The following is a 21417-nucleotide window of genomic DNA, read 5'->3' as shown; positions in this document are numbered from 1 at the left end:
GTTAATCTGGGTTTAAATGAACTGACAAGTTCCCTAGAAAGCATCTATTCCAACAAAGCCCCAAGTGCCATGCAAACAATAGTTATTTAAAGTCTTGCTGTATTGACTGAAAGGACTTGGGGATGTGTCTCCTATACAACATGTAATAACAATTACTGTTTAATATGTGAATATTCTTGACAGAATGCAATGTTTTGCAGTCTTGAAGGTGCTGATATTGCAAGATCCATTATCTTGACACCAGAGGCCTCCATCAACCAATGTTAAAATTGCTATATCACAAAGTCATTAATAAGTATGTTGTATTCTATGAATTATTACTTTTTAAATTATTCTTGACAACATAGTTAGACTTTAAATAATAAGCAGGAACATAACAGGGAAAACACCAATCATCAGATGACTGGCCCATTCAAAGTCATATCTATTGTTACCTGTTTTATCACGCTGCCCTACAACAACTGGTATCCCATGTGAGCCACCTGACTTTGTTCTGGCCTAGCTCTGGCTGTTGCATTCATCTGGGGAGTCTCTCTATTTGTAACTCTGCCTTTCAAATAAAATAAATCTTTTTTTAAAAAAACAAACCCTATATTATTACTCAAGTTACTAACTATATTTTCTACTATTGGGAGATAGATCTGAAGTTTTTTGTTGCTTTATGTTTGCTACAAAATCTGACTTGAAGGCAAAATCCTGAAATCAAATAATTAATGTAGAGACGTTCTGTATTTGGTGGTTCCATCAAGAAAATTCCTCAGCCTGGCTACCAAATAGCAGTGATAGATTTCTGAGCCATTATTTCAATAATGATGAGCAGATCTAGGACCAAGTCAGATGAGTGATTTTATTTATTTGGCACTGAGAGGAATATTCTTAGCTGAAATGTTTTAAGGAAGATTTGAAAGGCAGCATGATGGAGAGGTCTTCCACCTTCTGGTTCACTCCCCAGATGTGTGCAACAGCCGAGACTGGACCAGGTCAAAGCCAGGAGCCACGATTGTCCAAAACCTATGGTTTGATGGGAGGCTGTGTCACAATGCCTGCTTTGGGAATTTTTTTCTTAACATTTTTTAAGTGCCTTTAAAAAAAGAAAACATTCATTTTTATTGCAAAGTCAGATATGCAGAGGAGATACGGAGAGGAAGATCTTCCGTCCATTGATTTCTAACTAGCTCTCTGGATGCCACTGCCCTAATGCCAATTGAGGCAACGTACTTGCTAGGGTCTAGAATGCTTGTGGGTCTGCCCCTAATTCCTCTGCTAAACACTAGTAACTAATTGGATGGTCTTAAGAGGGTGATGGGTCAAGCCGGAGGAGCCCTCAGGAATGGGATTAGTCAGTCCCCTTGGAATAGGGGACCCGGAAAGCTGCTGTGAGGAATGGCTGCAGACACTGTGAACCACAAAGCCCGCACCAGATACTGCGGGGCTGCTGACACCTTGCCTTTGGACATCCTGGCTCTAGAGAAGAATTTTTTCTGGTGTTTAGGTTGCCAGTTTATGGCACTTTGTTGTACAGCCTGCTTCCTGAGGGCCAGGGAGCGTTCAGGTACCGCCACCCCATCAAGGCTGTTGAGGCACGTTGTGCCTTCCCCCACTTGTATGTGCACATGTATGTGTGTGTTCATGTGCACATGTATGTGTGTGTGCATGTGTGTGACTGTCTAAGCGCATGTATGTCGGGGTATGGATAAGGTTCTTGCCCTATAAAGTTGCAAGTGCATTTATTTTGGAAAATAAAGTGTTAAGACATTTATTTTTACTATAAAAACAATCAAATACAAAATGTATTCTTTCCCAAATATCATTGTTTCTGATCAGTCTTTCCATATATAACATTGTTCCTACCTTTAAAAAGGCCACCTTAGTCTAGTCTAAATGCCAAACTAATCCATATCTGAAATGTGTGTTATTTCATCTTTGATATCACTAATCTCAGCCCGGACTAGTGTGAAATTGGATATTTTTTCATTTAAGAAAGCAATTTCTTTCTCTCTTTGTAGTAAGTCGGTAACCAGTCTCCCGATGCGGAGCGTCAGGTCGTTGATCAGCGGTTCCAAGCGGGCGAAGTCCTGCTTTAGATTGTATACCTTTGGTTTTAGACCATTCGCAAAGGTCACTGTCTTCAGAACTTTAGCTCTGTCGCTTTCTAAGCTTAAGAATCTGTCTGTGTGCCTGTTGAAGTCATGCTTCAGCTCGGCAAGCGCCTCCCTCACAGAGGCAATCCTTTGCGAGTTTTCAGACGCCGTCTTGCGGAGGGCTGCCGTCCGGTCGATGCTACTCGAGAGAAGGTCGCCTATGCTCTTCACTGTGTCCTCCTCCACTGTCTCTATCTTACTTTCCAGAGCTTGTACGGAATCGGCCAATGATGTCACATCAGTCACCAAACCCGAAATGCGCCGTATGTCTGTCTTTACAGTTGCCATCTTGACACCGACATCTTTTGCCAAGGAAGCTGTCCTTTGGTCTACCTCGGTAATGTCCTGAGAAAGAGCTGTCACATTGTTGCTCAAAATATCCTGTTTTTCAGTTATCCTGTTGGACCAACTTTTTACTTCATTAATTTCCTCCTGTAGACGCGTTAGATGAGCAGTTATTTGTAAAGACTTCAATTGTTCCATGATAGCTTCAGATTTTTGACACTATGAGAAAATATAATACCACAATGATTAAATCTGTTAAAAAGCCGAACACAATTCAACTTCAATTTAATGTGTTAACTACAACGTCACTGCTCTTTGGGAAAGTTTAAGTTAAAAGATGCTTCAAGAGCAAGATCCTTTAGAACAGCTTAAGTGCATTGCTAATGAGTAAGAAGCAAAACAATAAAGACATTTCATAAAATGCTACTGGCTATTAACCTTTTTTTCCTCTTATCATTTTACATTTGATCTGAGTCAGAAAGCTGAGAAGTGATTCCATTGTTGTTTTTGAACCATAAGCCCTCTGTGCAATAACAAAATAAGCTAAACGGGACGGACACGCTGCTCAGGTGCTGGGAAAAGGAGGTGGAAGTCTGTACATACGCTGTGCTAGACTTGGGAAGGAAGCTTTTATTTTAGCTTCAGTAACACACTTACGGTGCACTCTGATATATAAACATACGCACACATTATCATCCTGACATCTTTAAATTGCCACTCAGTTTTAACTTGAACATACTAGCTGATGAATATATTGGGCCTGGCAGCATTTAAAGTTGCTTTTGTTGGTGGTGATAGTGATGGGTTTTGGGCTCTGTGTGTCTGTGTGTGTGTGAATGCAACTTTGGAGAAACTGTATTTTATTACATATTGAATATTGGAAATTTTAAAGTATGGTTAACAAAATGAAGAAAGGAAGGGAAAAATGTAATTGAGTCTAGTGATAAGATGGGTAGATCCAATAAACAATATAAAGTTAAAAATTAAGCCAAGAATGGAAATTGGTCAGTTGGGGCTATTTGGTTCAACTGGAAAATTAACTTCAGCCTATGGATTCTGTGTTCAACTATGAGGAAAAATAAACACAAATGTAAATTGATGCAAATAGATGGCCAAGGGTGGTGATGACTCCGGAAGGGGTATCTTGTTTATAATGTGAAAGTCAATTGTTTGTTTTTAAAAAGCTACATTTACTCTACAGAATGAGTTATTAATAAACTATGGCCCCCAAATCGAGGAGATGGAATGTGGTAACTGCTCCACTCGTCCTTGGGAGACTTTCAGTCCACTTTCCAGAAAGAGATTGTTTTAAAGTAAAAGATTCTTCTCCATCTCTGCTTTTCAAATAAAGTGAAAACAAATTAAACCTTTGAAAAGGTGCAGGGCAGCAGGTGCAGGTTGTGAAGGTCAAGATGCCGCTCGGGACCCCTGCATCCCACGCCACTGTGCCAGGTTTGAGTTCTGGCAGGCAGAACGAGTGCCTGGGTCCCTGCCATCCCAGCGAGAGAGCCAGTGAGTCCCCGGCCCAGCTCCAGCTGCGGCAGGCCTTGGGGGGTGAACAGTGGAGGCAACTTCTCTACCTTTCGAAGAAGATGATTATAAAAATTCAGAAACAGAAAAGCCTGCATTTTTCAAGAGTCTGTAGTACAGTCTGGCACATAGAAAGCCAATACATGGATAATGTAAAATACAAAACAAAGACTTCAAAATAAAATATGCAAGTTTCAAAACATGAGTATAAAGTTAAAATTTGTAGTTTAAAGATAGTGTTTTTTCTAAAGCATACTTAGAAATTTATTTAGAAATATTTAGAAGTATTTAGAAGTTATTTGTGAGTTATTTTTCTTGAATTTAGCTTATTCAACTAACTTTCTGAGATTTTTTTATTATCATAAATTTACCTTAGTGCAAATAAAAGCACAATATGCTCAGAATATTATTTTGATGGCAATTTTAACTTTAAATAGTTACAAACAGTTTTAATTTTAAATAGTTCAGAAAAAATTACAGTGAAGGGAGGGAAAGGGACAGTACAATAGTTAATTCAGAGTAGCAATGTCTCAGGCCCAGCACGGTAGCATAGTGGTTAAAGTCCTTGCCTAGCACACACCAGGATCCCAAATGGCGCTGGTTGTGTCCTGGCGGCCCTGCTTCCCATCCAGCTCCCTGCTTGTGGCCTGGGAAAGCAGTCAAGGATGGCCCAAAGCCCTGGAACCCTGCACCTGTGTGGGAGACCTGGAAGAAGCGCTTTGCTCCTGGCTTCGGATTGGCACAGCACTGGCCATTGCGGTCACTTGGGAAGTGAATAATGGGATGGAAGATATTTCTCTCTGTCTCTCCTCCTCTCTGTATATCTAATTTTCCAATTAAAAAAACAAATATTTTTTAAAAGTAGCAATCTCCTCCTTGCCTATTGTATATATTTGGTTTAAAGCATATTTTAGGATTTCTCTCCTTAATAGATTTATACTACATTAATTATTAACTGGAGGAAGGAATTCAAACTATTTTTTTGGTAGAGAAATTAGTTTTCGAGAAACTGTATTGTAGGATAGGACATTGAAGTGTAGCCTTAAAAAGGAAGGAAACAAATTAATGATTGCTAATTGTTCAAAAAGTTCTGTAACGGAGCGTGTTTGCTGAAGTCTCCACGGTGAGTGGGGTAGTTACCACATTTCTATCTCTTTGACTTGGGGGCCATAATTTATTAATAATTCATTGTGGTAGAATAAACGTAGCTGAAGAGCACTGTACAATTACAGCACTTCAGAGCGCTTAGCTGATCCTTCTAAGGGAGGCTGGTAAACCGCTTTGTTTCACATTGTGGCTTATTGCAAACTTCTCTTGATCTTTCCTGTTATAGAAATTCAATATAGTGTAATAGTCTGGAAATTGCAGTTTCATTTTTTTTTTTTCAACCGCTACTTTGCAAGGCAGGGGGATAGAGACAGCCTGAAGGATATTTTTGCCAGCTACTAGTTCACTACTCAACTGCTCCCAAGAGCTGGGGCCGTGCCAAGCTGCGAACAGCAGCCTCAGCGTGGGTGTCCGTGGCTGCCAGCAGGGACCCCACACTTCAGCCATCACCTGCTGCCTGCAGGATGCTGAGCAGCACAAAGCTGGACGGGGAACTGGTGTCTGTCCTAAGTGGCATCTTAATAGCTGCACCAAAGGCCTGCCTTAGAACTGACAGGATGTTAATCAGTAATTACCAAAATACAAGAATGTGTCCTTTTTAAACTTATTTTTATTGGCAAGTCAGATATACAGAGAGGAGGATCTTCCATCTGTTAATTCATTTCCCAAGCAGCCACATGGCTGGAGCTTTGCCGATCCCAGGCCAGGAACCAGGAGCTCTTCCTGGTTTCCAACACAGGTACAGGGTCCCAAGGCTTTGGGCCATCCTTTCCCAGAACACAAGCAGGGAGCTGGATGGGAAGCGGGGCCACAGGGATTAGCGTACCCATATAGGATCTTGGTGCATGCAAGGCGAGGAAATTAGCTGCTAGGGTACCACGCCAAGCTCTAGAATACAGGCAATTTTCTTAAAAGATGTTGGGTCCGGAAGATCTTCCTCTCTGTCTCGTCTCCTGTCTGTATATCTGAGTTTCTTAAAAAAAAAAAAAAAAAAAAAAAAAAAAGAGACCACATCTGTCCTTGCAAAATGGAAATTAAAACACAAAGTAGGGCCCGGTGCAGTAGCCTAGTGGCTAAAGTCTTTGTCTTGCAAGTGCAGGGATCCCATATTGGCGGCAGTTCTAATCCCGGCAGCCCCGCTTCCCTTCCAGCTCCCTGCCTGTGGCCTGGGAAAGCAGTCGAGGATGGTCTAGGGCCTTGGGACCCTGCACCCGCGTGGGAGACCCGGAAGAGGCTCCTGGCTTCGGATCGGCATAGTATCGACCCGTTGCGCTCACTTGGGGAGTGAATCATCGGACGGAAGATCTTCCTCTCTGTCTCTCCTCTCTGTACATCTGCCTTTCCAATAAAAAAAATAATAAAAATAAATCTTTAAAAAAAAAGAAAAAACACAAAGTAACTTCATGATCTTCATAATCTTCCTAAGTTCATGGTCAGAGAGCTAACATCATGATCTGTTTCACTAGCAGCAAAGGCAGCGCACTTCTGTTGGTGCACATTGATCTAAGTCAGGAAATTCGAGAATTAACACTGCAGAACTTAACGCTACATTCATTAATAGTAGGGCTATCTGTATAGCGTAAGGATATACACCCTAGCACCTTTACCTCCGACATACGGCTTGTTTGGGATGTTTCTCAAAACTTGCAGGTCCACCAAGATCACCTGATCATAACTGACGCTTTCGAGTGCTCTACATCCACGGCAACTACTATACCCGTGGGTGCTGGCCAGCACCGAGAAACCAGCCAGGCTGGAACCCCTGAGTGTGCTTCACCACATTCCATTCTCAGGAATTAAAGAAAGCATGTAACATAGATTTACTTCCACAGATTGAGGAATCTTTATTGACATACTTTCGGTTATCATATTTGTCTCCATTTATTATGTTGCTGTGTTTTCTTCTAAAATATGCTGTAAGTTTGCTGCTGTATTTTTATGTTGACAAGGCCAGTTTATATAGAGTTTGTTATTTAGCAAACTCAAGACTCTAAGCTTAGAACTTCAAAAAAAAAAAGCCCAAGTTTGTGAAGATATTCCCAAAGTTCATAAAACATTTAATTCATAGGGAAGGTCTTACGTAAGTCCAAACTGAATTGTACCAAAAAAAGTTGTACTGGTGTCTTTAACACAGTTTAGAACCTTAATAAAAAGTAAAGCATTTCCCAGGGTTCATGCTTTTGAGAAAGTGCACAGTAACACACAGCCCAGCCGCCGGGCTCTCCCTCGTTATGTTTTATTTTGGACAAAATTCCTGTAAACTTGGGTTGTAAGGATTTTTATCTCGCAGTGAATTACAGAGGGACGAGAAGAATTGGCTGCGACTGGCACATTACTGCCCAATCCAACGGCAAAACAAGTTGACAGAAATGGTATAACAAATGGACATAGGCTTGAAAAACAGCAACTTAATGAAATAGTGAAAATTCTTCAATAGTTCCTTGCGTCAGCACTTACTTGGGTCCAATATAACAAGCAAAATTCAGAATAAAATCCATTAGCTATTAGAAAAATGTTTTAAAAATATTAAGTGTATTGTTCTAAAAAGAAATATATTTTAGAATAATTTCTATCTCAAGTGGTTAAAATGAAACTTGGAGAGTTTAAAAGGAGAAACGCTGTGGCCAGTCCATGTGCTGGAGATCGCGGTTTCCAATAGTGCAGGATAGAATGAGGCGTCTGCAAGCTGAAAAACATGGACTTCGTCAGGTTAATACAGGATGGGGCTCACCAGAGTAAACGTGGGGAATTTAGAAGTCGTCAGCACTTTCTTTATTTTCTAGGTTATGACCTTCTAAAGTCCCCTTTTCTCTTGAATACGCTACAAAATGTCGAACTTTTCCTTTGAGGACGTCCAGTTCGTTCTGCATCTTCAGTATGCTGTTGTCATACCGCATTCCCTCCAGGGTTTTCTGCATCTCCATGATGTCGGATACGGCTTTCAGCATGTCATCTTCCATATTGAACATCTGCAGGGTCAAGTCTTCCATTTTCTTCTCTGTTCCTAGCAGATCCTGAGAGACTCTGAGAATGGAGCGAATAGCATCTTCGATGGCTGGCAGGTGCGCCTTGCATTCCTCCACTCGGGGCTCGTAGTCGGCCAGTTTATGAGTGAGATCCTCATCCCTGGCGAGCAGCGCGTGCTGCTCCTCTCGTAACTTCTCCACTGCTTTGCTGTCGGAGCCAAGCTGCTCCTCCACTCTCAGAAGGTCTTCCTCCTCTTGTCGTTGCACTGTTCTAATGTTTCTTTGTGTGCTGTCTTCCAAATCTCGGAGCCGTTCAGTGAGCAGCTTTATCCCTTGCTCAGCTGAGTTAATTTGGACAGTGACTTGAGAATGTATCTGCTTGGCTTCTGACTTGAACGTGTCTGTGTTCACATTCATTTCTTCCAGCGTTCTCTTCCAGAAATCGGTACTATTCTGGAGCTTCTGCTGCAGCTTTTGCATCTTCTGGCTGAGCGCTTCTTCAGCGTCCTGCACGCCGTGCATGGCACTGTGGAGGCTGGAAACTTGCTGCTCAAACTGGGTCAGCAAAGACGCGGACGCTGCAGCTTCCTGCAGGGTACTCTCAGTAGACTCAAGCTGTATTTGCAACACACAAAACAATTCCCAAGGCTACTTAATAATGTTTGCATGAGAGAAACGTGCTTCAACACTCGGCAGGACAATCTGCTGGCTTCAGAGTCTGAGGATGTCTAAGATATCCACGTCTATCACAATTATACTGGCAACAAACAGGATTTTCTCTTCACAAATTTTATTTTAGGAAAATACACAGCTGAATCTTCGACATTTGTGCATTTTCATGGAGGCATAAATGCTACAGAGCCTGAGGTAAATTACTTTCCTCTCTTTTTTTCTCCTATAAAATTAACTTACATGGCTTTTTAAAAAAATGATTATTTAGCTTTTTACAAATTGAAACTTAGTATCAAATTTGCTACTTTCCTAAATACTTAAGGAGTTCCTGTTTGAAAAAAAAAAGTCTTGAACAACCTCTTTTATTTACTAGAAGCCTAATTTTACAAAGGCAAGAATGGGCTAAAAATACAGTTGAGGGGAAGGTGTTGTGGGTTAAACGGCTGATGGAGGCCTGGGGCTGAGTACTGCCTCTGTTGATCCAGTTTCCTCCTGATGCACCTGGAAGGCAGCAGACACTGGCCCACGTCCTTGGATTCCTGTCACCCACGTGACACTGAGTTCCTGGCTCCTGGTTAGGGCCTGGTCCAGGCCCGGCCCTTATCTAAATCCTTTAGGTGAAGGGACATGACTTTACAAAAATGATTTATTTATTTATTCATTCATTTTTAAATATTATTTAAAAAATTATAAAAAGACTTATTTATTTTTATTGGAAAGTCAGATATACAGAGAGAAGGAGAGACAGAGAGGAAGATCTTCCATCCACTGATTCACTTCCCAAGTGGCCACAGTGGCCAACACTGAGCCAATCCAAAGCCAGGAGCCAGGAACTTCTTCCAAGTCTCCCACATAGGTGCAGGGTCCCAAAGCTTCGGGCGGTCCTCGACTGCTTTCCCAGGCCACAAGCAAGGAGCTAGATGGGAAGCGGGGCTGCCGGGATTAGAACTGGTATCCATATGGGATCCCGGTGCTTTCCAGGCGAGGACTTTAGCCACTAGGCCACCACGCAGGACCCATAAATATTTCTTTTTATTGCAAAGGCAGATTTACAAAAAGAAAGAGAGACAGAGAAAGATCTTCCATCTGCTGGTTCTCTCCCTAGATGGCCACAATGGCTGGAGTTGAGCTGATCAGGAGCCAGGAGCTTCTTCTGGGTCTCCCACGTAGGTGTAGGGTCCCAAGGCTTTGAGCCATTCTCCCCTGTTTTTCCAGGCCACAAGCAGAGAACTGGATGTGGCATTACATGCTATGCCACAATTCTAGCACCAGAGACCACGTCTTATGACTTTTCATAATCCTCATGTTTTAGAGTACAAGGACAAGTTTGTTGATGTTTAGGGGAAAAACGGACCCTGGATATAAGCCGTTCCAGTGAAGTAGTTGCTCGCAGGTGACAGAGGGCAACAGCATGTGTCCGCACTGACCAGATAACAAGCACAGTCTGAAGCATTGTTTACAAACATTATTTTGAAGGTACATACATAGCTGTGATGCACACTCCTGGTGAAGCGCATACACTGCTCGGTTTAGTTCTTTCCGAGCAGTATTCTGAAGAGGCAAGCTCGTTTTTACCAAAGGGACCTTCCCAATTGGGTTTTCCCCAGAGCTCCACTGTGATTAATCCGCAAATAGTATACCAGAGTAACTAGCATTTAGAGGCTGCCGATGTATTTTAATAGTTTTACATTTTTTTTTTAAGAAAGCAAATACCTTAACTAAGTGCTTAAGGACCTGGCACGGCAGCCTAGCAGCTAAAGTCCTCGCCTTATATGCCAGAATCCCATATGGGCTCCGGTTTAAGTCCCGGCAGCCCCACTTCCCATCCAGCTCCCTGCCTGTGGCCCGGGAAAGCAGTCGAGGACAACCCAAAGCATTGGGAACCTGCACCCGCGTGGGAGACCTGGAAGAGGCTCCTGGCTTCGGATTGGCTCAGCTGCAGCCATTGCGGCCGCTTGGGGAGTGATTCATCGGACCGAGGACCTTCCTGTGTCTTCTCCTATCCGTATATCTGACTTTGCAGTAAAATAAATAAATAAAATAAATCTTTAAAGAAAAATTAGTGCTTGAAAGTTCTCAGACTTTGCATGGATATTATACCTCATCCTTACAGGAATCTTATTTAATAAATCATGACATAGAGGCCAAGATTTCACATGATTTCTCCAAGAGAACACACGGCGCTGAGCGCATGACCAGCTGCTCTCCGCCCTCCTCCCGCGCTCTGCTGAGCTGCAGGGCGCTGTGCGACAGGACAGCTATGCTTCACCCACTCTCGCGGCAGACGGAGAGAAAGGAGCCAGGCCAAGAATGTTTCTTGGAGTGTGCCATGATACTTTAAAACTCTGCTTCAAAAACATTAGGTCACAAGATTTTTATTGAAAAAGAAACGTTAACTTGGTTTAAAATATCTTCTCAAATTAAGTTTCTAACGGAGTATATTAAGTTTCTAGTTCCTGGATTTATATCAATAAGGTAGAGTGCTCCCAACAATTACAACCAAACTCCAAATTGGTGTGACATAGGTCAAAGCAGCAACTCCTTCCGATGAGCACCTGGGCCCCTGCAGGGACGTCCCTGGCCAGGAGGGATGCTGGCTCGGCATCCCTGAGGACCACGTGCTCATTCTGTGCGTGTGGCGGCAGGGAGCTGGGCTTTCCACTTCGTCTGTGTCTGTTTTAACTACAAACATTATTTTTAAGATTATTTTTTATTGGAAAAGCAGATATACAGAGAGGAGGAGAGACAGAGAGCAACATCTTTCGTCCAATGATTTACTTCCCAAGTGGCCACAATGGTTGGAGCTGAGCCAATCCAAAGCTAGCAGCCAGGGTGCAGGGTCCCAAGCTGTTGGGCCGTCCTCGACGGCTTTCTCGGGCCACAAGCAGGGAGCTGGATGGGAAGTGGAACAGGAAGGGGAACATGATCCTGCACCCATATGGGATCTTGGGGCATGCAAGGCAAGGACTCTAGCCACTAGGCTACAGCACTGGGCCCACAAACTTTTGTGGTCTTTTGTTTGTTTGTTTGTTTGTTTGTTTGTTTTAAGAGAGAGAGAGAAAATCAGTGCTCTCCACTGCAGGTTCATAACCTAGATCCTTTGAATGGCCAGGAGCAGGTCATGGCAAGCCAGGGGCTGGAAACCAAGTCTGCACAATGGCTGGCAGGGACACAGCCCGCAGAGCCACCACCTGCTCCCTTCCAGGGTATGCGTCGGCAGGAAGCTAGAATCAGCAATGAAGCCGAGATGAGGGAAGGCAGGCACTCCCGGCCTGGGGTTCTTGTGTTCCAAGCAGCATCCTGCCATTGGGCCAAACCTCCTACCAGTGTAACGTCCTTGCCCACCGTGTTTCCAAGTACAAGCCCTGGCACACTTTATGACATGAATACACTTAGTTAAGGAATGGATGACTGAACCAAGCGTGATTCCCAGTGACCGTTTGATCTCAGATAGCTGGAAAAGGTTCATGTGATGCCTCGTTGATTATAGTTGACCCTGTCCCTGCAAGTGTGAGTTAAAAAAGGTTTTTATTTGATATTTTTAACAGTCACTGTAATAATATGCCTGGTAGAAATTATCATTTGCAATTTCAAGAAACAAAATATAGACATGATATTATTTTAATTTTCACTTGAACTATTTTTGGCTAAAGAATAAGTCACTATTTTAGACCAGTTATTCTTATATGCATATGTATATATCCTTAAAAATGGAAAGTAAGTTGATAGATATTTTTCTAGTAAGTGCTATTGATATCCTAATCTCTCTTTTTTTAAAATATTTACTTATTTTTTATTGGAAAGTCAGATATACAGGGAAGAGGAGAGACAGAGAGGAAGATCTTCGGTCCGATGGTTCACTGCCCAAGCAGCCGCAACAGCCAGAGCTGAGCCAATCCAAAGCCAGGAGCCAGGAACTTCTTTCCAGGTCTCCCACACGGGTGCAGGGTCCCAAAGCTTTGGGCCATCCTCGACTACTTTCCCAGGCCACAAGCAGGGAGCTGGATGGGAAGTGGAGCTGCTGGGATTAGAACCGGCGCCCATATGTGTTCAAGGTGAGGACTTTTAACTACTATTGTGCCAGGCCCTCATATCCCAATTTCATAACTAGAGATCAACTACTGGGTCTAGGTAACTGACACTTGCATAGAAAATGAACATCCGGTTAGTAAGAACATGAGGTATTTTTTTTAAATGATAGAAGCTACTGAGGTAACTCCTGTCTTTCAAGGTCCAGTGTGAATCTAAACTGAACAAGCAGCAAAATGTGAAGAGGCAGAAAGACCAGTACAAATTAAGACAAGTGGTGTAAAACACAGGAGGAAAGACCGGAGCAGAGGAATGGCAGTCGGGAAGAAAAAAAACATTTCCAGATAAGTCGATCGATCATTACCTTTTCTGAAAGTAACTTGATTTTGCTTTGTAGTCCTTGGAAATCGGAGGTTTCTAGTTTCAGTAACTCATACTGCTTTTGTACCTTTGCAAACTTTTCTGACTGCTGGAATACAAACCTAGAAAAGGAAAAAAAGAATCATTACTGCCTAATTTATATCCATTTAAATCTGAATTTCAAAGGAGCATTACACCTGCTTCTGATTTAAAAAAAATGAATTTCTGCATAGGCAGATGTATCTTTTATTTTATGAGTATTCAAACAGCCAAGTACGGGTAGGTACTGGCTTAGCTCACCCCAAGGTGCATCCAACATGCCCTTGTTCATTCTTTGCACTCCTGGGAGAAAGCGGGTGCAATATCTGCATCAGATATATGCACAAGACAACTTTGCAGGAAGACAGAGTAAACTATTGAGAATATTCAGAACAAAATCTTTGATCTTAACTACTTCTCCTCAAGCCCATTTAGGCAACCTCTAGGAAATGTTCTTATAGTTTAAAATGTGGGAAAAGCCAGTTATCTATTTTTAAAAAATATTTTAGGGCCCAGCGCAATAGCATAGTGGTTAAAGTCTTCGCCTTGCAAGCAAGCCTGGGATCCCATATGGGCGCCGGTTCTAACCCCAGAGGCCCCACTTCCCATCTAGCTCCCTGCTTGTGGCCTGGGAAAGCAGTCGAGGACGGCCCAAAGCCTTGGGACCCTGCTCCTGTGTGGGAGACCCGGAAGAGTTCCTGGCTCCTGGTTTTGGATGGGCTCAGCTCCAGCCCATTGTGGTCACTTGGGGAGTGAACCACAAGACGGAAGATCTTCCTCTCTGTCTCTCCTAATCTCTGTACATCCGCCTTTCAATAAAAATAAATAAATCTTAAAAGAAAAAAGAGCAAAAGTATTTGAAAAATAAAATGTGGAACAGTAGTCCCGGGAGGAGCAGAGGGTCGGAGGGAGGAGAGTTGACAGTGACTTGAAGTTGCAAAGTGGGACTGGCACAGTGCCTTGGGGTAAGAATCTATCGCGTATGGGCACCGGTTCAAGTCCTGGCTGCTCTGCTCTCCAACCAGCTCCCTCCTAATGGCTTTGAAAGGCACTGAAGGACAGCCCAAGTCCTTGGGTCCCTGTACCCATGTGGGAGACCTGGAAGCAGCTCAGGCCTCGTGGCTTCAGATCAGCTCAGTGCTGGCCTTTGCACCCATAAGGTATAACAACACAAGAGAAGGGCTGGATTTGAGATGAAGTTGGTAAAGTCGCCGTGACATTCAATATGAGCACCACTTCAAGTCCTGGCTGCTGTACTTTGATCCAGCTCCCTGCTAACGATCCTGGAAAGCAGTGTAAGATAACCCACGTGTTTGGGCCCCTGAACCCACATCCAAGCCAGGAGCACCGAGGCTCTTCCGGGTCTCCCACGTGGGTGAAGGGTCCCAAGGCTTTGGGCCGTCCTTGACTGCTTTCCCAGGCCACAAGCAGGGAGCTGGATGGGAAGTGGGACTGCCAGGGGATTAGAACCGGCGTCCCTACGGGATCTAACTAATGTTTATAATGGTACATGAAATAAATTTCATTTGAAACTTCTGTCTATCACAGGTGATACTTAGAAACCTATGAAATACACAGGTTATCTTTTGTTGTGCATGCCAGTATGAACTTAGAACCTGGTTTTTGGAAATCACTGTTATAGTAATTTTCAAAGATAGAAGGGTAGACCTAACCTTTATTGGCTTCCTTATTCTTATTCCTGGAGGCTTTTATTTTTTCTTTAAATAGTACAGGTTTATCTGAAATCAGGGCACACAGACCCAGGACAAAGATCACTTTACAGAAAGTTAATCTCTGGGATTAAATTTATCATTCATTACTCTCCAGTGTAACTGTATTGTAATTTACCCTATGGGTCAGGGAGCTCATTCAAAATGAAGTTTGTAACCCACTGCAAAAATACATTCAGAACTTCCGATTTTATATTTTAATAATCTCTGGTTTTCTCTTCAAATATATATTATTTAGCATAAACTTGAGAAAAACTCTCATGTTAGTGAAAAATTTAACTAGTTATAGTTTTTAAAATGGTTAGCCTCTCGTAATAAAAAGAAAAAAATTTACTATTGCTACAAACGAATAGTGTATGTAAGAAAAATGAAGCAGACAACTTAGCACGGACAATGAGAAGCACTGAAGAGTGGTGCTGATGAGTTAGAATACATTCTACTTCCCACCCCCACGTGCCAGATACTATGTGAAGGGTTTGATAAATATTAATTGATAAATTAATTGATAAATATTAATTAGTAAATATGAATTCACTATGGAAAGGCTGCTTGAAGTTCAAAACATTTTTCACAAATTGGCATCCTGGTTGATATGCTAAGGGGTTCAGCTTCTAGGGAAAGAAAAGAAGTACAAATAATTATGGCCTGAAAGTATGTGCCTCTATTTTGAGGAATTTGGCCTTTTCTTCCAGATTCGTCTCAAGCAGAGGCAACAGACTAGTTAAGTATGCTGTTGGATCTCAACGTCTTGTTATAATTGTGGCATGGTTTAAAAAAAATTTTTTTTAAAGATTTATTTATTTTTATTGGAAAGTCAGATATACAGAGAAGAGAAACAGAGAATATCTTCTGTCCACTGGTTCACTCCCCAAGAGGCCGCAATGGCTAGAGCTGAGCCCGTCCGAAGCCAGGAGAATGAGCCTCTTCCAAGTCTCCCATGCAGGTGCAGGGTCCCAAGGGCTGGACCATTCTCAACTGCTTTCCCAGGCTACAAAGCAGGGAGGTGGATGGGAAGTGGAGTTGCCAGGATTAGAGCCGTGCCTGTATGGGATCTCGGCACATTCAAGGTGAGGACTTTAGCCACTAGGCTATTGCGCTGGGCCCTAAAATTTTTTTTGACGTTAAGTTACGAAAAGGGGAGGGAGACAGAAGGAGGGATGGAAAGAGAGGGGGAGAGGAAGAGAGAAAGGATGAGAGAAATATCGTCCTTCCACTGGTCTCTTGCTCAACTGCCTGCAACAGCCAGGGCTGGACCACAAAGCCAGGGTAGAGAGCCGATCTTGTCTCCCACAAGGATTGCGGGAAGCAGCCATTGAAATGCCTCCTGGAGTGTGCCTCAGTGGTAGGCTGGATTCCATGTGGACTTGAACTTGAACTCAGGCACTTCATTTGGGATGTGAGCATTCCTAATGGATGACCTAACCACCGGACCAAACTCCTTTGCCTTTAGTTTAACATTTTCAGAGGTGCTACATCTTAATTTGGAAGTGGCTTGCAAATATCTTACTAGGATAAATTTGGATTCCAAAGTTGATCATGAATAAATATTTTGCCAAAGTACAAAATGTATACATAATTTAATTCCTACTGGGAAAAATTTCCCAACGGCAACTAAGTCAACTATTTTAGAAATTACAGAACTGTCCATTAAAAAGCCCTTGATTCCTCATTAATATTTTGTATATATATATCTTAAATTTAATTTTACTAATGAATGCAACATGCGCTTGTCATTGTAGTTAATTACAACAAAAACTCGAATGGTACATTTCTGAACTAAAGCATCTGCTTTTCAAGTTTTACTTCCTTAAAAGTTTAGTTTCCTATTGGAGCATTTCCCCAGGAAAGGAATGAACTGAAAAGAACATTGTTTGATGTGGTGGATCTCATATGATTATGAAGTTTTGGCTTCTGAAGAGAATAAGCAACTAAAATCAGCAATGTATCTTCTAGTCTAAGGTCTATTACCGCAATAACTTTCCCCAAATAAAGTTTTTTTTTTAATAGTATCTAAACAAAGGTGCAATAGTTTATTTAAATCCAGTATACTTTTTTTTTCAGATTGAAATAAAAATATTCAATAAACATGTACTAAATGAATAAGATACAGATTTTTGAAAAGAATGTATAATCAACATTTCAATTTTTTTTAAACTTTGGAAAATACACAACTTGGAATGAGTCATGAGTTAAGTATGACTGAATCTGTACTAGCATTAAAGATGTGTTAGACCCCAGGACCCCCAGGGTCTCTGGAAGGGAGAAACCTCTGCTGTCTCCCCTGAATACTTCACAAAGGGATGAAAAACACAGACAACACCCCCCCCCCCAACCCCTACCTGAGGCTCAATCTGTCACCTGTCCCTTGGGACCCACTCATAGCTCCTCCTCCCAAGCAATTCCCCAGGCCCCCTGGTTGTATAAATGAGTCTCCACCTGCGCCTCCTCTCTCTTACCTTCCCTCTCCCGCCCTCCACTGCCTCCTTCCCCGCCCTGGCAGCCCCCATTCTGCCACCACTGCAGGAAACATGTCCTTGTAGTTTTCTTCACTTTCACCCCTGCTCCCATTTATACCCAGTTGCAATAAAGGACTTCCTAAAGGAAAAAAAAAAAAAAAGAGAGAGAGAGAGAGAGAAACAGAGGCAAATTGTTACTCTTGTAGTATCAATTGTTATTAAAATGAATAGATTGGGCCCGGCGGCATGGCCTAGTGGCTAAGTCCTCAACTGGAATGCCCCGGGATCCCATATAGGTACCGGTTCTAATCCTGGCAGCCCTACTTCCCATCCAGCTCCCTGCTTGTGGCCTGGGAAAGCAGTTGAGGACGGCCCAAAGCCTTGGGACTCTGCAACCATGTGGGATACCGGAAGAAGTTCCTGGCTCCTGGCTTCGGATCGGCATAGCATCGGCCGTTGTGCTCACTTGGGGAGTGAATCATCGGACAGAAGATCTTCCTCTCTGTCTCTCCTCTCTGTCTCTCCTCTCTGTATATCCGCCTTTCCAAGGAACATAATAAAAATAAATCTTTAAAAAAAAAATAAAAAGGAATAGATTATTCCTAAAGAAAATGAGGAAAATAAGAGAATGGAGACAGATCCTCCATCTGCTGGTTTACTCCCCAAAGGTAGGAGGTGCGTGAGTTAGAAGCCAGGAGCCAGGAGCTTCCTCAGGGTCTCCCAAGTGGGGGTGGGGACCCAAGGATCTGGGCCATTTTCATTGGTTTCCCAGGCACATTAGCTCCCTGGAAATCTTCCATCAAAAGACAGAAAGATATCTTTCATCTGCTGGTTCAGTCCCCAAATGGCCCCAAAGGTCGGAGCTGAGCCATTCCAAAGCCAGGAGCCAGGAGCTTCCTCTGGGTCTCCCACATGGGTGTAGGGTCCTAAGTATTTGGAACATCCTCCACTGCTTTTCTAGGCCACAAGCAGCAGAGAGCTGGATGGGAAACAGAGCAGCTGGAACACAACTGGCATCTTTGGGGGAATGTCGGCGCTTGCAAATTAAAGATTAGTAAATTGGCTAAATTAGCCATCACTCTGGCACTATGTATGTTTAGTTTTTTTTAAAATCTATTTTTATTTTGAACTTTTGAATTATGTGGTACAATTTCATATAGACTGGGATTTAATGTATGCTTAATCTTAAGGCAAGCAACCTATTTCTGTAGTTTTACAATACATATTGAAGTTTAGTACTTTAGGAAGAGTTGAAATTCGAAATCTCCCCAACTTCGGTATCATTAACATTTGCTGCGTGGAGACAATGAACTCTAAAGGTTGCAACGTTTGCATCGGGTGTTCGTGGGGCCGGTGACTGAGGCCCAGATGTCCTGGACCCAGCGAGAGCGAGTAGCGGTTTTACGGCAGCGTCAATACTTTGGATTCTTAACAAGGTTTGGTCTCCATCTGCAAATCTTAGCGGAACGGCCACCTTGTGCCCAAACGTTAGTCTCTACTTGTTAGAAGAGAGGCGGAGTTAGTTACAAGAAACAAGGCAAAGAACATGCAAAGTTGGGCAGGGTCCTGCTTGTGTGGTCGCGGCCTGCGACCGGCAGGCTCTGGACTGGGGGGCTGGCGGTTAGGGATGGCCGGATGGAAGCTGATGTGGCGCGGAGCTCAGAAAAGCAAGGGGGAACCCAGGAGGTCGGAGACGGGCCGGGGGTAGAAAAAGGCGTTGGCGTCCACTTACCAGGCCAGGCCCAGACACGTCCCCAGCGACAGGAGGCTGAGGCCCGTGCGGGGGTCTGCCCAGCGCCCGCCGCCCCGGGGCTCCGCGTTCCTCCCGCCCTCGCTCCGCTGCCCGGGGTCCGCGAGGACTCCCTTCGGCCCTGATTTCTTCCGGCTCTTCACTTCGGACATGTCTGGAGGCCGCGAGTGTAAGACAAACCGGGGCGGGCTTCTTCACCCGACAGGGGTGGGGGACGTGGCCGCCTGCGCCTCGTCGTGGGTGACCGCGCCCCCTCGCAGCCTTGGCGCCGCCCAGAAACCCGTCCCTTTTTTTCCCCTCTCCCTGTCCCAGCCACCCCGTCAGCCTTCCTGTCTCCCTCCTCCGAGTTCCCCCAGCTCAGGCGCAGCCCCAGCTCCCCCTTCCTCGGCCTGCCTGAGGAGCTGGAGCTCGCGGGCGCGCGCGGGCCGTCGAGGTCCGGGCCGGGCGGGAGCGAGGCGCGCCCCCGCGGCCTCCCACGCCCAGGGCGGGGGCGCGTGTCGCTGGAGACGCGCTCATGCACCTACGCCTGCGCACGCGCGCACGAGCCGGGGTGGGCCTGCGCGCACGCGCGCGCGCTCGCGCCTCACGGGAGTTTGTGTGTGCGCGGCCTACGGGCTGGGCGGGCCCGGCGGGTGTTTGACTTGCCGGAGCGGGAGGAGGAGGCAACGATAAGAGTGTGAATTCCTTATCCTCGGGCAGAAAGAAGGGCCGAGGGAGCCGGAGGGGAGGCGGCTGGGCTGCGAGGGCCCGGAGGAGCCGCGGGGGGCGCGAGGGGCGCGGGGGGCGCGGGGGGCGCAGCTGCCGCGGGAGGAGGCCCGGAGCCGCGGCCCGAGTGTCCCCTCCTCCCTCTGTGTCCTGGGCCGGGGTTCCTCCGAAGGCCCTGCAGGCTGTGGGGGGCGGGGGCCGGAGTCTGGCTTCCCTGTACCTGCGGTTGGGAAGGCCCAGGTGAGGCACCTGTGGTGCCCGGGGGTGCCTGGGGGGCGCTGGGCACTTGCAGGGGCCGCGCCCTTGGCCGTGCGCCCACCCCGCTTTGGCTAGCCCCCGTTGCCTCTGTCTCCACCCGCCACTAAGACCTCGGATCCAAGGCTTGGGTAAGTTGAGCCAGGTGTGTTGGAGGGAACGGGGAATGTTTGATGACTCCCTCTATTTTGTAGCAGGAAGAGAAACTGACTAAGGAGGAAGTAGTGACCGGTTTTCCTGTGTTTATGTCAGTGGAGAGTTTGGGTTTTGTATTTCGATGTGTTTACACCAAATTTGTTCAGAATATTTCAGTAGGTGCAAGTTTACGGATCTGTGTGTTCAATAGCGCTGAGTTGCAGCAACCCAAAGAGCGTCTGTTTATTATTACATTGCTTAGACTCTAACCTAAATTTGTGAAGTCCAGTGTCACAGCTGTGAATACAGGACCGTTGTATGTTGAAGAAAACAAAAACGGTATTAACATTTTGAAAATGTGATAGCCTTAATTTTCATCATGACTTTTATTAATTAAGTTTCATACCGGTCCTGGATGTTTTGTGAACCTGGTCAAGCACAGGAAAATACATAGTACTTCCTTATTTTTACAAGTGCTTACAGTTGATAACCCCCCACCCCCTTTTAAAATATTTATCCATTTCAAAGAATTACAGAGGGAGGGAGAGTGGAAAGAAAGATCTATCCTCTGTCAGCTGGTTCACTCCCCAAGTGGTTGCAAGGACCCGAGCTGAGCTGATCTGAGGCCAGGAGCCAGGAGCTTCTTCCAGGTCTCCATGTGGGTGCCGGGTCCCAGGGCTTTGGGCCGTCCTCGACTGCTTCCCCAGGCCACAAGCAGGGAGCTGGATGGGAAGTGGAGCTGCTGGGATTACAACTGCCGTCCATATGGGATCCCAGTGTGTTCAGGGCAAGTACTTTAACTGCTAGGCCACCACGCTGGGCCCTTAAAGCTGGTTTTTTATTTGAAATGCAGAATTACAGAGAATGAAGCAGAGACAGAGGTCCCTTCCCCAAATGGCCGCAGTGGCCACACTGGGCTCGTCCGAAGCTGGGAGCCGGGAGCTTCTTTCAGGTCTCTCATGTGGGTGCAGAGACTCAAGTGCCCAGGCCACGAGCAGGGAGCTGGACTGGAAGTGGAACAGCCAGATCTTAAACTGGTACTGCTTCGGGTGCCAGTGCCATAGGCCTGCTAAGCAACAGAACCTGCCCTGTCTGCTCATGTTTTATTTATTTGCAAAGATTTATTTTATTATTTTTTTTTGGAAAGTCACATATACAGAGAGGAGGCAAGGCAAAGAGGAAGATCTTCTGTCCATTGATTCACTCCCTAAGCAGCCTGAGTGGCTGGAGCTGAGCCAATTTGAAGCCAGGAGCCAG

General features: G+C 44.8%; 2 protein-coding genes across 4 annotated transcripts in view; one reads left to right on the top strand and one right to left on the bottom strand.

Moving 5' to 3' along the window:
- Positions 1-1598: 1598 nt before the first annotated feature.
- LOC121156579 (IKBKB interacting protein) lies at positions 1599-19359 on the bottom strand. 2 transcript variants are annotated; one of them, XM_040980361.1, is made up of 3 exons: positions 19048-19359; positions 13095-13212; positions 1599-2645 (listed from the first exon to the last, which is right to left on the bottom strand). In XM_040980361.1, the coding sequence occupies exons 1-3, from the start codon at positions 19215-19217 to the stop codon at positions 1890-1892; spliced, it is 1044 nt and encodes a 347-aa protein (XP_040836295.1). In that variant the 5' UTR covers positions 19218-19359; the 3' UTR covers positions 1599-1889. The 2 variants fall into 2 exon arrangements, with proteins under 2 accessions (XP_040836295.1, XP_040836294.1); XM_040980360.1 differs by lacking the exon at positions 1599-2645 and adding an exon at positions 7134-8644.
- Positions 19360-19886: 527 nt separating this feature from the next.
- The window catches only part of APAF1 (apoptotic peptidase activating factor 1), a 97982-nt gene continuing 96451 nt past the window's right edge, over positions 19887-21417 (top strand). For both annotated transcript variants that reach the window (XM_040980319.1, XM_040980311.1), the window contains exon 1: positions 19887-20156. The gene's annotated coding sequence lies outside the window, so the exon portion shown is untranslated. The remainder of the gene's footprint in view (positions 20157-21417) is intronic.

This window comes from Ochotona curzoniae, unplaced genomic scaffold (genome assembly GCF_017591425.1).
Source record: "Ochotona curzoniae isolate NIBS_2020 unplaced genomic scaffold, NIBS_Ocur_1.0 contig_1014, whole genome shotgun sequence".
NCBI classification, from domain to species: domain Eukaryota; kingdom Metazoa; phylum Chordata; class Mammalia; order Lagomorpha; family Ochotonidae; genus Ochotona; species Ochotona curzoniae.
The sequence above is the reverse complement of the archived record's forward strand: the minus strand, read 5'-3'. Positions and strand labels throughout refer to the sequence as shown.